The sequence below is a fragment of the Aythya marila genome, assembly GCF_965140915.1.
Source record: "Aythya marila genome assembly, chromosome: 15".
NCBI lineage: Eukaryota > Metazoa > Chordata > Aves > Anseriformes > Anatidae > Aythya > Aythya marila.
Window position 1 is genome coordinate 2,188,531 of NC_139056.1, and position 16,961 is coordinate 2,205,491.

Here is a 16,961-nt window from a genome sequence, read left to right on the forward strand (position 1 = left end):
AAACAAGTAAAAGTGACTGATGTGATCAGATTGATAATTGGTCTGAACGTGAAGAAAAGAAAGGAGTGGAGAGTATTGCTGCACTGGAAGCTCTTCATGCAGATTGATCTTTGATCCACGTAGAGAGGCAGAAAACCAGAGGAGACACAAGATAACTCTGGAGCTGCTGAATTGTGGGCTTGCTGCTTTAAAAACAGAATCCTTTTGAGAGATGTATTGCTTCAGAAAGTGGAGTGCTGAAGCTGAATTATGTCTTCAAGTCAGACCTTGAATGCTGTTCGCTTCTTTTTGCTTGTACTGTCTATTAGACTGCATCAACTTTGTAATTCCTTAGTGTTCTCAGATTCCTGGGTAGCTCTGTAATTAAAACTTCTATTTTTTTCCTTTTATCTGCATTGTGTTTTACCTCTCAAATATCAGAGACAGCTAACACAACACATCTGTAATCTCCATGTTTGATCACAGAGACTTGATTTAGCTAAGAACAAAGCCACATGACTTGAGATAATATCCACTGGTACTGACCTTTATGTTAGAGTGCTGGAAAAATTGCGCAGCCTCACTACATATTGGCTGATTCCCCTTGTACAAGGCAGGGCACTTAGATGTGTCTATACCCACTTTAATCCCATTTTTTGTAGTAAGCACTGACAATCTTAGAGGATGCCTCGCTCCTGCTCACTGTGTCTTTCTGCAACAGTTGTATTCTGTTTAAGCCATGAGATTGTCAAAGAATATGAGAAGATTCTTGGTAGAGAAGACAGTAAGATGTGGAAATGCACTCCCATATGATGTGATTAGATAACATTAACTTTGATTTACGTTTAACGAAATACATTTTGCTGACATAGGAAGAAGCATTTGTGCACTTAGAACCCAAAGAAGAAACTAACCTTCAGGCTGATTTCACTTACTAGTTGGCAAAGAAAAAAGACCATTGCTGTTTTCAGCATCTGAGTCCTTATCTGATCTGCTTATCTTACCTGCTTTGAAGGTTGCTTTGAAGTTGATAGGAGTATGGGAACCATTGCACAGTGTTAAAAGTCAGAATTCAGAGCTGCTGTGAATTGAAAGGTTTCTGTGAGATACTGAGTTGTCATCAACTCTCATGATGTAAAAAGAAATCAACCAGGCAAGCTTTGAGGTTGTGCATGGTAGGTACTTGTACTTGATATAGGAAATAAAATATGTTTTTTTTCTTTACTTACTAATTTCCCTGTGTCAGCCTATGGTGAACAGGCAGAATGTACTCTCAGAGTTTTGACTTCAATGTTCTGTAATGCTCAGTATTTCAGAGAGTTATGTGATAGCTCAAATGTTGTCAAGTAACAAGTGTCCTTACTTTTTCTTCTTCCAACAACAGCCCAACACAGGGGATTGTGAACAAAGCATTCGGCATCAACACGGACTCTCTGTATCATGAACTTTCCACAGCAGGGTCCGAGGTTATTGGGGATGTTGATGAAGGAGCAGATCTGCTAGGTAAAAACTTGTTAGAACCGTTCTGTTTTCTCTGATACAATGACAATTCTATTAAGCTTCTAGAAGCATCTAAATTCTCTTTTTTTTTTTTTTTTTTTTTTTCGGGACTTGGATGTCTGTCCTTAGCATGGAATGGCATGGAATTTGGGACATACTGTGCCTGAAATATGTGCCTGTAGTACAGTAATGCTTATCCAACAATTTAAGTTAGTATCTAAGTAACTTTTATTTAGTCTGTCTGTAGGTGTGTTTTTTTCTCCATAGGATTCTCCCACATGAACAGTTTGGAGAGAAAATTTGCTCCTTCCACTTCCTCCCCTAAATTTTCACTTCGATAATTTTGCACACTAGCAACTTCACTTGGAATAAAGGTTTTGTTTGAAATATGCAAGAAAGTAACTCCTTTTGTTAAGTTTTTGAAATTTAAAGGAACAATTATCTGAATTTAAGAAGCGATTGGACTGTGCACTTAGTCACATGGTCTAAACTTTTGGGCAGACCTGTGCAGTGCCAGGAGTTGGACTTGATGATCCTTATGGGTCCCTTCCAACTCAGGATATTCTATGATTCTATAGATTTTCTTTATTTTAAAATGAGAATATCATGGTCTATATTGCAGTTTTTACCCTTTTATAGACAATCTAAGAGAAATTTTAATTCATCTTTAAAGCTAATTTTGAAGGAGGTTTTAATATCTGAAGTCTGGTTATATTCTGTATTCCCGACTAGGACTTTGAGGCAGTCAGAGGAACAGCTCTGTCTCAGGTAGCAGTCTGAGCCCTTGTCATGCTTTCTGGTGTTGGATGCTGAGTTTGTAGACCTTAATTCATAACAAAATTTAAGCATGTTCTTAATTCCTTCTGAATATTTTTCTGAATCAGGAAGATATGAATGGTCTTTGAATATCCAGACAGCGCAAGCACCTGACAAAGTTTATAACAGTTTAGCTCACTTTCAATTTTGCTGTTTCACTTAAGGAGACGTAAGAGACATGAGGACTCCTACAGTATGTCATTTATGCTTTGAATAGCAAGAGATATGATCTGAAAGTGAACGTTATCTTCCTGGTAGTTACTGACCAGAGTGTTTGGATAATCTTACTACTTTGGTTCTGGAAAAAGTTTTTATCAAAGAACTTCTGGATATATATCTAGAACAGAATCAGTTGAATCATGTCACAGAATTCCAGCAGCACATCTTTGTAAGACTTAAATTAGGGAGATATTTGTATCACCTTTGAATGAATCTTGTACTATGACCCTCTGAAAGAGTATGTTTCTGCAGAGAGGATCGAATTTAACCTATTCACTGTAGACTTAACTATGAAGAAGAGGACTGAAGACTCAAAAGTTAGGTTAGCATAACACTTCTTGCTTTATCTAAGGCAAAATCTCTGAAAGTGGTACTGTTATAGGCAAATATGTGACTGGAATTTAAAAGTGAGATCCAGGCTCTTATCAGAACTCTTGCAATAGCTATTTGATATAGCTAGATTTTTATTTTTTAGAAAGCATGGTGTAAGCTCTGCAGCATGCAAGATAGCTCTTGTGCATGGAGTGATGACTAAAACAAATCACTCCACTAAATCATGTATATCCTCTGTGCCACCTGCTGCTTTCTACCTCTCCCTGAAATGGCTGTGGCTTCAGGGAGTGTCAACTTCTAAGAGATATTTTTCAGGAAAATGACTAACTGTATTAACTGCTTGGGACAACCTGCTTCCTACTTCTGGAAATTTGTCGTCTGGTAATCCACTCCCCACTTGGCTTACATCCTGAACCCAGTGATCAGTGAGAAATACAGGCTGTTGTTTTCAAAGGGCCAAAGTTTTTCGTTGCCCAATTGGAGACCATGCTAGTTATATCACTACATTTCCAGTTAGTCAAAGGTGCTTCTTCTCTTCCAGTAGTAAGACTGCCTAAAGATCAATGACTGATTCCGGATCTTGGGTCATCAGTTATTTGGCAGTTAACACTTGTATAATAAACAGCGTACAGAAACTTTGAACACTGCCTTTGTAAGTATGGCTTGTGAAGATCAGATTTGTTTCCACCTAAAATCTGAACCATGAATATGTACAGAGCTAATTTTTAAATTTAAGAATAATGTTATTCCATAGAAAGGAATTCTTTAGTCATTGTGGTCAGGCACTAGAACAGGTTGCCCACGGGAGTTGTGGATGCCCCATCCCTAGAAATGCTCAAGACCAGGCTGGATACGGCTTGCAGCAACCTGGTCTAGTGGATGGTGTACCATGGCACAGGGGTTGGAACTAGATGATATTTAAGGACCCTTCCAACCCAAATATATCTGTGATTCTAAAGTTTGTCCTTTTTCACCTTACCAAATACATGTGGGGAAAAAAAAAAAAAAAAAGGATTGCTTAATATTCACATTTCTTTTGCTAAGGAAATAGAAATTTCTTGTTCTCTTTTCATTAAGCACAAAAATAAAGGTTTGTTTCCTGGATAATGCTATTATTATTAGGAGTAGTTTTTTTCTGCAGGGCAGCAAAACTCTTGCAGCTGATAGCATGGCATGCTAACAGAATAGGAAGGATTCATCCAGTTCCTTTCCAGACCTGGGAGGTGATATGTGATGAAATCAGTTCGCTGAGTGAGTTTCGTGACAGAAATGTAAATCTAATTACTCCTTTTGTTGAGTTCTGGCTACCAGCTTTGCCCACATGAAAGTTTTCTTTGAAATGAACAGACATCAGACATGCTAGGATTGTATAAAGGAAGGAAGGCAGAGAGATCCGAGAGGCTGTATTTCTCTGACTTAGAAATGAGATTTAAACACTTTTTTTTTTGTCTTTTCACAGTAGAAAGCACCAAGAATGTCTCATAAAATTGGAGGGAAAAAGTCTAGATCTCAGTACTGACAGATTTGTCAACATTATACAAAACTTTGCCATTCTTGTTAGGTAAATTGTTCCCTTTTCTGTAACTTTTTGCCTGAAGAGCCACAGACGAAATTGTGCTCTATGGACATGATATAAGAAACAAGATCCACAATCTGAAAGATTTCTTTCTTTCTGGGTCTTATTTAGAGAATTGGTAAACTTCATTTACACTTAAAAGTGAAAATTTCATTCTTCCTCTAGTCTTTCTCAAAGCTTGGAAATCAGCCTTCAAGAATATTCTTTCCTTTTGGACTCAGTTTCTTAAAGAAAGAGAAACATCTTTAAAGAGGACCTCAGAGTAGAATGATCTTGGAAAAATTACCCTTGAACAATAGCTGGCAGACAGGTCTGTTTCTTCAGTGGAAAATCTCACTCTTGCCTTCAGAATATCTTCTAAACTACTTCTAATCTCTTCGTACAAAAGCAGCACTCCTCATCGCAATTTTGGAATACAAAACCTGTTTTTTTCCCCATGTTGTAATACCATTGTACACACATTAGTTTGTATAGGGTATATTCTGGAGTAATATGTGGAACAAGAACAATTATTTAGCAGTGGTAATTGTTCTCCTAATTCCCTTCTTTCTCACTGCAGCCTTAGGAACGCTGCCACCACCTAGTTGGCTGTTTGCCTCCCTGCTCACTTGTTAGTTGCTTGTTCTTTCCTACCAATCCTGGGTGGGCTCACTCTCTTTTCTCATGTACTCTTCCCTTGCTCTTCACTGTCCCGAGCGACTCTGGATGTGGAAGAGGACTAGTGGTTCAGTTGTGGACCGTGTGAAGTCCTTTCAGTTTTAGGACTCCAACTGTGCTTTGGAGATTAAAACCTCACTTCAAATAACAGGGATTTTGAGGTGAAGACAGAAATTCAGCTATATATATATGTAAACTTACCACTAATATGTTCTTTTAAACAAAAGTTGAATTATCAAACCAAGTCCTTGCACTGCACTGGGGGAAAAAAAGGTGTTCTGAAATAAAACTGATTGTCTTTTGCATACTGATGGATCACTGAAGTGCACATTTAATTTCAGCAAATCTGGTTGCTAAAAAGAGATGTATTGCAAGGGGAGGGGAAAGGAGAAGACAGTGGAAAATAGCTGTTCTGCATTTACTACTACATTAGAGAGAAAATAAAGGTTTACCCAGACCAATATGGGATTGCCTGAGATTCATGCGTAGAAAACTGGGGGTAGCTAAGGCCTGTGGTTGCAGTTGTACCCTGGGTTATCTTCCCTTAGTTTTTTTGTCCTGTATGTAGAGTCATGCCATCTACAGACATGGCAGGTCCTGTCCTTACTATTTCATGCCTTTTGACATTGAAATGGCTGAATCATTGTCAATTTTTTTTTTAAACAAAATTTTTCTTTTGTTGTTTTTAGTCAGTGATTGATCATTTTTTCACTTCCTTTTTTCCCTTGTCTCTCTGTGCTTCGCTGGACATGGCCCATAGGGGAGTTCTCAGGTGTGTATCTCTCCTCCACTCAGTTTCCTTTCTTGTTTCTTTTTTTCTTGTTGAGACTGAATGACATGGTATACACGTGTGATACTCCCCTGCTCTTGTCCAATCACGGTTGGCTTCGCAGACTTTCTCCCACCTTTGCCTTGCTTGGTTCCTTGCACTGACAGGTCTCTGGACAGTAGGACACCCCTGCTTTGTGCTCACACGCCTGCTGCATTTTGATCTGCTTTTTTTTGGTGTGGCTTTCTGCAGGTTTGCTCCACTATATTACACTGGCCTGTCTCTCAAGGTCTTCAGAAAACTCTGCTGTCCTTTTTTTTGGGGTGCAAAGTGCCTTTTTTCTGCACGAGTGCTGTGCTCTGAGCAGAGCTCAAGTGGGTACAGAATTAAGTTTGCTTCCTGCTTTTCTTCAAGTGAACAAGGCTGTGAGGAGTCCCTCTGCTTGGATGAAGGCCGCTCACTAGCAGTAATCTCACCAGCAGTGGAAGCAGATACTTTTTGAAAATGCCTTTTTGAATCTCTCATAATGTATGCACAATGGCCCTCTTCTGACACGGCTGTTATGAAAACAAAGGCTTACTTGAGGGATAAGAGAGTGACAGAGCCTCTGTCTTCTTTTTTTTTTTTTTTTTTTTTTTTAAGCTTTGTCTTTCTGGTAGGAGTTGAAGTGATATCTCTCTTCCATTTTTGTAAAGAAGGTTTGCTGCATTAGAGCCATGCTCTTATCATCAGGAGGTCAGCAGGCCCTAGACTTGCAGAATTTTCACCTTTCCATAAAATGCAGTTGGGCCCTGATAAAATTTCAGATGAAGTCAATGGGATCTCTCGTGATTTCAGTACAAACTGAATGAAGTTTCCCTACAATAAAGGCAGGTGACTTATGAACACACAACACAAAATACTGTGCAGTGTTGAGCTGTCATGTTCCTCTGCACAACACCTCTTGATGTTGGGTCTGTAAGGTTACAAAAGGAAGAATGGCATTATTCTTTCTTTTAGTATGAATTGCTTTTACTCTTTTACTGTAAGCCACTTTTTCTATTTTTTTTTTCCTCAGAAAGCATCACACTGAAGTTGAGTAAGAATTTATCTCAGTAACAAAGTGGGTTTGGCCCTGTCAAAAAGGACAGAGCTTTGATATTCCCCCTACCCCCTTTTTTTTTTCCCTCCTGCCCCTATCCTTCCTGCACCCTATTTGTAATGTATGTTGAATTACCTCTGTCGTGGGGATGGGAAACCTGAAGATGTTTAGTCCAGGTGAAATTATTAAGATGGAAGAAAAAAATGAGTTCATCTTGAGCTTGTCCTAAAATCTTAGGTGTAAAACTGCTTAGGCTATGCTGCAGAAGAACAAGGTGTAGACTAGTTTACATTCAGCATCACTTACACTGGCACCACACACGTTTACACATGCTGATGAGCTGCTCTGTTTGCTGTTTACAGATTCGTATTTAATGGCTGCTTTTTTCTCTTCCTTTTCTCCCTTTGTCCCCATATCTTTCTGTTCCCTTTCTCGTATGGGATGGCTCTCATAGTACGGGATGATTTCTTTGGTAAGGCGAAGGCCTTTTTTCTTTTTTTTTTTTTTTTTTTTTTAACTGTATTTTTATTTCTAAATTTCTTCCATTCACCCAACATCTCTCCATGTGTCTTGCATTACCTTGCATTATTTTTTTGTGATGGTGGTATCACCTCTCCAAAAAGCAGGACGCAGCTGGTCATTGAGTGGTGATTTGAGGTTTCTCTTCTTTTTCTTGATGTGGTTGATTACCCACTTTGATGCTTCACACTGTTTGCCCGACTCTAAGAATGTGGAATGGCTCTCCCCTTTTCTCCACATCACAAAGGAGTAAAGACTTCTCCTTTTGGTCACTCCACAGTGGTGTTTTTTCCCCATGAGTAAGGCTTTCTCATTACAGCCTGCATGAAGTTATCTCATAGTATCCACTCTGTGGCTGTGGGATGGCTTCACCCATTTCTTTATTGCAAAGCAAGCCCTTCATACCTCTCCCTGGTTAAAGCATCAGGCTGTGACTGTGTCACACAAAATAGGTAGTTGTGAAGGCACTGATGGCTGGCGCACTGTATGACTTCAGTTCTCTGATAATAGCTCACCCTCTTCACCGGAATTCCTTTCTCTCCCTGTGACAGACTCAAGGAGTGATAACTAACTCATGAACAGAAGGAAAACAGTCCAAAAAAAAAAACAAAAAAAACAAAATACAAGGAGGAATGCTTTCCTCTTATGTTCCTCAGCACCCATAACATCTTTGTACCATTTTAATGTCTAACTGGCTAAATATTTGTTTGATCATTTGCTAAAAAGGAATGAGAGAAACATTTAATAAATGTTGTCTATATCCTGTGACCTCTGGATTTTCTGAACAACATAAATGTCTTGAAAGAAAAGGCTATACCTTACTGTACCAAACCAAAAATGCACTTCAGTTCACAGTGCAGTTACTGCTTGTCACATCTTGTTTGTGATATTGCTTGACACTATCCAAAGAACATATTGCCTGAAACATCAAAGTGATTAATTATCTGTCCACTGATTTAAAATAAATAAATAAATAAAATGCTGCTTTTTACTCATTCCTGCTAGGAATTTGCTTTTGCCATCATAAATTCATCCCATCTAACTGTGGGAGGAGGATCTGTTTGTTGGGGTGTTGTGATGTGTTCTCACTTCTTGTATGCTTCCATGTTTCTCTAACTTCCATTTACTTAAAGTTTGTTGTTTTTCTTTTATTGTAAATATTAATGAGCAAATAACAGTTGTGAAAAATGCTGATGCCTTTACTGGAAAGGAAGAGATAGTTCAGAAGGCTGAACAAGGAGCACTTCAGCACAAACACTGATTGTTGTGATACCTCTTAATGCTCTAGGACTTGTGTTGAGAAATAAGCTGTAACCCTCAGCACTGTCCCCTGAAAGGAAGAGGTCTTTGTGTCTTATATGCTCAGGTAGCCTCTGTTTCCTATTGTAAAATAGAAGCTGATTCTGGGATTCGGCAAGTCCCCGGTAGCAGTAAACAGTCCAGTTATGGTTTTGGTCCCTAAATTCTTTTCCATTAGGTTTTACAAAATATTGAATTCAATCTTTGCTCTTAGCTGCAGACTTTTCAAAGTCCTTTGAACCTAACCTGCACGTTGCAGCTATTGTACATTCGTGCCCAAGTGGAAGTGCAGTGCATCTGATCTAGGTGCTTTCTTGAATTTGGTTCTTAAGTGATGGGCCTGAGACTCCAAATTGTAAACACTTATGGGAGAACTGTTAAATAGTGGAGCAGCGGACAATTCAAAGTCCTTTTAAAAGTGTAGTGGTGGAAGGTTGATAATGGGAAGCCTTTCATGTGTATCAGACCGGCCACATCCATGATCCCAAATCTGTTCTGGGAAGCAGGATATTTGACTTAACTAAGACAGGAAGAAGAGCACTGCTGTGCAGATCTGGCCAGCAGTTTGGGCAGTGTTCTGCTGTACTCTGAAGAACCCATGAGCTTCTAGCTTTCTCCTGTATGAGTGAACAAAATGTTTGTAATAGCTCATGGCTGTACCAGGAGTTATTGACTTAATTTCCCCTGACTAGTACTAGTGAAGGTCTCTGCTCTGTCCCTCTCTGGGGATTCTATTAAAGTTGAGGTAAGAAGCTAGGTGTGCATTTTTGCTGTTAGCTGAAGGACATGTGGATATCTTTGTGCTGCATGGTCTTCCAGCAAGAGGCACTCCACTCTCCATAGCAGGACACAGAAGTGTAGGAAAGCCTAACAAAAACAAATGCTCTTCCTCAAGTCTGAGTCAGTCAGTGCCATACAAGCTTCATATTTCTAGGAAAGCAGATGAAACCTGCCTGACCATTTTATTTATTTATTTATTTTATTTATTTATTTATTTTTCAGGAATGGGCAAAGAAGTGGGGAATTTGCTGTTGGAAAACTCGCAGCTACTGGAGACCAAGTAAGGAACTGTTGCATGCTCTGAACTGTCTGCCTAGTTGTAAATGAGGTATCATCCTGAAGTAGGTCTTGGCGAGAACCCCAGCCTCACTGGGGCTTGCTTGTTTATCTAGCAGGCTCTCTTGAATACGTGTTGTATCTTGAATTGCAGAAGAGAAGTTCCTCTTCTGAGTGACTTTTGTAGCTGTTTTCTTTCTTGTAGGCACTTGGGTGATGTCTCTGGACATGTGCCTGTAGGGTCTGATTCCACCTGTGAAATCAGTGGCAAGCGTTTCATTAACTTCAGTGGGAGTCTAGATGGGTCTGGGCCTCTGTGAGGATATTGCAATTTTTAAGTTATTACTTGCAAGGTTTGGTATTTTGAAAGAAAACTTTCTTACTGTTGAGAAGAGTTTTCAGAGATTTAATAGTTGATAAAGACGAGCTAGACAATGTAATTGGTTCATCCTGTGCGAAAGGTTGGCAAACTAGATAGTAAAGAAGCTAAGCAACAGGGGAGAGGAAGCCAAAGTAATCCTAAGGGTAACAGTTGAATTATGGTGGGAAGCTGCTAATTTTAAAGATTTTAAGATATTTCAGAATTGATCAGAAGTGCTTATGTTTGTCACCTTCACCCACAGTTATCAACAACTACAGATAATATAAGTTCTGAAAGGCGTTTTTTGAATCTTAATCCTATTAAAATAGACTTGAACCTCCTGCACCTGATGTTGGTCTGTCAGTCAGAATGCAGGACTACACAAACCTCATCATGACCAACTATGGTGACTTCTGTTTTCTTCTGCACCTCTTTGTTGCCAGAATGTGCTTTTTCGTGACTTATAGACTGACAGTTATTTCAATGTGCTCATTTCAACTCTCCTTGTAGTGCCTGTGAGTTTAGTTTCAAGTCTCTCTTATGGACGGCTGCTGTTTTTGGGCATTTTTGCTTATTGTCCCTTTCACACCTTTAAGAAATGCTTTGAACGTTGTGAAGAATGATTTGATTGCCAAGGTGGACCAGCTGTCTGGAGAGCAAGAGGTGCTGAAGGGAGAACTTGAGGCAACAAAGCAGGCCAAAGCCAAAATGGAAACCAGAGTCAAAGAGTTGGAGGAAGAGCTGAAAAGGTGAGTGATTCACTGCTGCCCCAGGGAACTGGGAGAACCTGAGCTCTATCATCAGGTAGAGGTAAATCTACCTGCTCTTTTAGTTTTACTGTATTTCCCTCATGGACACTAGTATTGGAATTCAAAGGTACCTTACAGAGCATTTCAAGGTTTATGGCATGCGGCTGAGCTATTTCTAATGTTTTTAGATTTTTTATTATTGGTTTGAAAGATTATTGAACCTTAGAAAACCTGCAGAATTTTCTCCCCAACATTAGGATTCCATCGCAGTGATTACTAATGTAGGCTCCCCAGACTGCAGCGTTCATAATTTCAATTTGCAATATTTTATTTTATTTTTTTCAAAGGAACTTCTCAAACAGTTGTTTTGAAGGAAACTGTTAAAAGTTCGATGCTGGCAGTGGCCAAGACAGTTTTGAGAGGGATGAATGCCCACTAATTTAATGAAAGAGCTCATGCAGATTCCCACAAACAATGATTAAATGTCAGTATTTAATTGTTTCAGTGTTCAAGTCAAAAGTAAGAAGAGGGAGAAGAGATTTTAGAGCCCTATGCAGGTAGCATTTGGAGACATGCCATTTCTAATTTTCCACTTGAACTAGAGAAACCTCAGCCTGTATGCCTAGCAAAGCCTGTGAAGATTTCATATCCATAAGGCTATGCATGCCCCGTGGGGCTCGAAGATAAATAATTACATTTTAACTAGCTGTACTATCAGCACTGTGGTATCTCAGATTCAGTGGACAGTGCTTAGTTTGCATCTGGAATCTGGAAGGTTATCTCTGTTACTTTGTAATTTGAGCACGGAGTCACTAAGAATAACACAGACTGGTCTCTTCCAACTGTCTGAAGTGAAGGCAATCTCACTAGCAGTGGAAGTAGATCAGATTTTTTTGAAAATGCCTTTTTGAATCTCTCATAATGTATGTAATATATTATGCAGTATGGACATGGACTTCTAATTGTCCAGTGTGCTTTTTTTTAGGAGATAGAGATGGCATTTCCACACTGTCTTTCTTGCTAATAGAAGTTCTTGTAATTCAAATGGGACTGAACTTCAGTATGGGGTTTAAAGTAATTAGAAACATTCAGATAAATACTTTAAATAGTTTATTAACATATTTGGTGTTCTCTTCCTTACCATTATGGCAAACTGATCTTCATATTAGAGGCTTTTTCACTGCACTGAAAAGAAAAGCAGCCTAGACAAGCTTAAGCTAGCATTAGCTGTTATGATGGCTCAGTTTTACGTGATTAAGATCTCATCAAACATTTGAATATAGATTACGGTTCAGAAATAGCAATTGACAGTTCTGTTCTGGTGGTCAGTGTTTTGGGGCCTGGTGCTTAAATCAAGTGTTCCAAAGAAAGGGGCTGATGTCAATGGAGCTGTTCAGAGTAACAAGCTGCAAGGGGGAGGAATCGTATCAGAGAAGCATCTCAGAATGGGTGCCTTGTGATGCATCCAGTTCTCCCTCCACATGATTTCTCATTGTGAACAGATGATTCTTTCCCCAAAACACCTCACAGAGAGCCCACCAGTTGTAGTCACAGTGTTACTTGCTGGTTTGATCATTTCTTCCTGTTTCCTAGAGTGAAATCTGAAGCGATTGTTGCACGACGAGAACCCAAAGAGGAGGTGGAGGATGTAAGCAGCTATCTCTGTACAGAATTGGTATATTACATTACTAAAATGGCTGTGGGGAAAGGGGGTTTATGTACTACTACGCTATTCATGTGTGATACCTGAGATGCAGACTGATCCCTCTTTGTTAACAATGAGAGCAAAGCTGGTGAACTGCAGGTTGTTGCCATGAGATTACCTTTCCATATGACTTGCAAACTGTAGACTGGCAAAGATGAACAGCTGACACAGTGACAATAAAGTGCACGGTGTGCTTTCAGCAGAACAGTTTTTGAGCAACACCCTGCTCAGCACCTTCCCGTTTTACCTGGTTTTCATCACTTTTGAATGACAGTCTAGTATTTTCTCACAGGGTCTTGTGATAGTCAGCCTTCTTGAGAAGACCTTATCTCATGTTGGCAGGGAAGCTGTAAACTGTGAGGACTTTGTGCAGTGAAACTTGGGTTTTATAGGCAGCTTTGCAGCAGTAACTGTCTTCTTTTAACAGTTCTGTAATCTCCAGTCTTGCAAATTGTTTTTCCTCATTATTTTATATATATAAGCCAGTACTGCCTATTTCAGAGTACAGGCAGAGAAGGCTCATAACAGCTGTTTAGGGTGTTTTGGCTGAGATAGAGGCTTTTCAGCAAACTCCACTGTAGCCAAAAAAGAAGCAAACCAGAGGGTAAGAGAGAGATCCCCTGTAATTGTCTCCTTTGCTAGGACAGGAAATTAGATACACCTCTTTTCAATATTACCATGTTCTTCCTGTCCAGGAGGTATTGAACAAAGTTTAATTTTAGTCTAACTCTCCTGACTTAACTGGGATGCAATTAGTCTGTTGATAATTTAGGTAGGTAGTAAAGTTTTCAAGTTGTTCTTGTGAAATGCTGAAGAGAACTGGATTCTATTTAATACAAGCTGATAGGAGGTTTGTTTATTTATATTTTTTAATGAGATGATGTTTGTAAAATTCCTCTTCATGTGTATAATTCTTGATTTAAGTGGCCATACAGATTTATTCCAAGTCCAGGGAGGCTGAGGAGGGACTTAGTTATTTTGTGTTGGTCCAGCTCTCTGCACTACTGCATCAACCAAGGTGTGACTGGGAGTTGCCACAGTTTAGACACAACCCAGTGCCACTTGTAGTAAAGAGTTCCCAAAATTGTTAGAATTTCTTTTGGGGCAGATATTTTACCCACTTTAGTAGTCTTATTCTCACTTTCCACTCCTTAGAAGAGGCATTTAGAATCTCTTTGCTGTTGCCTTCTAAGCCAGAGTGACACGTGCCTTCGCTGGAAGGCTAAATTGTGTCACCAAAAAGGAAAAGCCTTTCTGTAATTTCTTGTGCCCTGTACCTTTATCAGTGTGTACTAACAAAATGCCTTCTTCCTAGTCCTCGTGAAGGGAAAGAGAACATAACCTGGTGTTCCCTGCTGCTTCTAACTGAATGTGCTACTGAATCTTTTTCACTAAATCCTTGTTTTCCAAACTTTATGAACCAAGGGACCACTGTCAGTTCTCAAAATCCCTTGCAGATTACCAAAACACCTTAATGTCAATAGGCCTTGGGTAGGGCTTTCAGTTTGGTGATGATTCTAATTCTACTTTCAATGGGTTTTCAGAACACCCAGAGGTCCGTGGGCCATGGTTTGGAGATCACTTGTCTAGAATTAGCACCTGAAATGGGAAAGGCAGGAGGGGGTAATCAAGCAAACAAGGAAGAGCACTAACAAGTATTTCTTTCCATCTCCTGACTTGCCCTATACTAACATCAATCCCCTTCCATCTTTTGTTGGCTGAAGCAGTGCTCCTCCCCTCTGCAGGACAACATTCCCATAGCTCAGCGACGTCGCTTCACCCGCGTAGAAATGGCAAGGGTTCTGATGGAGCGCAACCAATACAAAGAGAGATTGATGGAGCTCCAGGAAGCTGTCAGGTGGACAGAGATGATCAGGTGAGGCTGGATATTGGTGAACATTCCCATTTAGGACAAAACCTGGCCATGTTGGACTTCGAGCTTTTAGCCTTGAAGCTCTTACCAAGATATGGGAGAAGTTCTGAAAGTTTTCCAAATAATAAATTCTTCTGTCCTAATACCTGATTCTTTCTCTCGTATTCCTGAATGTGGGCTGCAAATCAAGAGTTGCCACTGTTATTTGGAGATACCGGGCAGCTGTTTGTCTTGCTAGTTTCTTGTGTGCTAATTAAGCTAGAAGCTAGAGGGAACAGGGTTACTTCTAATTAATTAATTCCTTTGGCAGTGGCTTAAAATGAATGTGATGCTGGGGTTTGTAATTACCAGACTAATACTGTGGCAGTGATACTGTTGGAGGGAGTTAATAAAGGAGATTGCCCAGAGAAGTTGTGGGTGTCCTGTCTTTGGAGGTGTTCAAGACCAGGTTGGACGAGGCCTTAGGCAACCTGATCTAGTGGAAGGAATGGGAGGGAGGTTGGAACTAGATGATCTCTAAGGTTCCTTCCAACCCAAAATGTTATATGATTCTATGATAAATCATTGAACACTCTTATTTGCACTAAATATTAGTATTGAAATATAAAGTAGCTGGGTGTGCTTTCATAAAAATGACTGCATGTCAATTCCTCTGCGTTTTAAACGTTGTTAGAAAGTTTCTAGAATGAATTCTGAGTTTTGGCATGGTTTCTTTAATGGAAATGGCCTGCTGGTTGGCAGAAATTTGGGCAAAAGGTGCTGAAATTAACTTGATTCTGTTATATTTATCCTTAGAGCTTCCCGTGAGCACCCATCCGTCCAGGAGAAGAAGAAGTCTACCATCTGGCAGTTGTAAGTTCTTTGGTGGCCTGTGTAAGATTAAGAAAAGGGCAAGTGTTGTCATTTCTACTTCATGTAGCATCTTAACAGATTCTTCCTCTGATGTTAATGAGAGGTCAACTAAAGTTATTCTTAGCTGAAGCCTTTTGCCTTCAAGGGATTCCTTTGCCCTTTAGTGAAATTAAAATCAGATCTGAACATCCCTATCATTTTGTTTTACAAGCTGGAAGGGCTTGTGAGTGCCCTGGGATGGAAACTTAAGTATGCTCAGAATCAGTTTGAATAAAGGGGTGTTTTCAGAAGGACTTTGGTTTTGGAAGCTAAAAGTGCAGTTTTCATGAAGGGCTTAAAGTACCTTAAAGCACCTACCTTGGTAGCACGCATTGTGCTTTCCCTGTTGTGAATCTCTGCTCTGTTTCTAATATTTGTTGGCCTTTTCCTGTCCCTAGCTTCAGCCGTCTATTCAGTTCCTCTTCAAGTCCCCCACCAGCAAAGAGGACCTACCCATCTGTGAACATCCACTACAAGTCTCCGACGACAGCAGGGTTCAGCCAGCGTCGCAGTCACACCATGTGCCAGATCTCCTCTGGCAGCCGCACCCTGGAGTTCTTCCCTGAAGAGTGAGTCACATGCTGTAACCAAGACAGGCTCCCCCATAGCTCTCTCAGATAGCACCTTTTCTTAAAATAAGCTACTTTCCACTGCAAAAATAGTTTATGTGCTGTTAAAATGTTTCGTGTGTTTAACACCCTGATCTTTCACTCATCAGTTACTGTACTGCATGGATAAGCTTAGCTAACTCACAGCAAGTTTACTCTCCCCAAGTATGGCTACTATGGCTTCCTAGACCTCTCTAGGTTCATCTCAGCAGGGATTGCTGTTGGCCTTCGGGTCGGCCTCAACACTAGTTCTGTCCTCATGTTTGCAGACTGTGTGAAAGAATGAAGTAGGACTTTTGTGGTAGTTTGGCAGTGCAGAGGCAGTGTTTTGGAGAGTGTCTTGCCCAACCCTGTTGACAGAGACTTAGGTAAAGTCAAAAAGTTCTTCAGGTAAAGACAAAAGTTCTCTCAACATCACATTTGTGACACAGTATTTGATTTTAATTTTAAGTATGCTAAAAAGAGCCTCTAAATATTGCTACTGCAGAGTTTTCTCCCTGTCATTTATGTCTCTGACATGAAGGGGAAAACTATTCTGTGCTTTACTTGACTTCAGAGTGTCTGTGTCCTACAGCTGTGAGGTTGTACAGTCTGTAGGTGCTGTGTTTTTGTGGAAGGACTTTGGAGGATGTGATGGTAAAGTAGTATAACTTCTGCAATGTCAGGTGTTTGCTGGAAAGTCAATAAATTATGAGTACACAGATTTTCTTTAGAAAAATGGTTACCATAGTGTAACCATTGCGTGTGCTGTCTCAGGCATTTCAAAACTGCATGAAATGGTGTGTCTAACAGCTGTCAGAAGCTGTTTTCTCATCCTCTCCCCAAGGGAAAAAGCATGTGCTGGAGAGTGTTTTGTTTTAGGGGTTTGGTTTAAGTATATTTTTAAATTTTATTTTAGGTATAATAATTTAAATATAATTTTTAAGTATATGGTTTAGGGGTTTTGTTTTAAGTATGTGTGTCATTACAT

At 39.8% G+C, this 16,961-nt stretch overlaps 1 protein-coding gene across 1 annotated transcript in view; it reads left to right on the forward strand.

The window, feature by feature from the left end:
• MAPK8IP3 (mitogen-activated protein kinase 8 interacting protein 3) overlaps positions 1–16,961 on the forward strand; it is a 69,517-nt gene that overhangs the window by 33,973 nt on the left and 18,583 nt on the right. The window contains exons 8-15 of the mRNA XM_082772213.1: positions 1,364–1,482; positions 5,841–5,852; positions 9,751–9,808; positions 10,762–10,914; positions 12,508–12,589; positions 14,365–14,495; positions 15,288–15,344; positions 15,782–15,952. Of these exons, the coding sequence (XP_082628339.1) occupies positions 1,364–1,482; positions 5,841–5,852; positions 9,751–9,808; positions 10,762–10,914; positions 12,508–12,589; positions 14,365–14,495; positions 15,288–15,344; positions 15,782–15,952 (783 nt within the window). The remainder of the gene's footprint in view (positions 1–1,363; positions 1,483–5,840; positions 5,853–9,750; positions 9,809–10,761; positions 10,915–12,507; positions 12,590–14,364; positions 14,496–15,287; positions 15,345–15,781; positions 15,953–16,961) is intronic.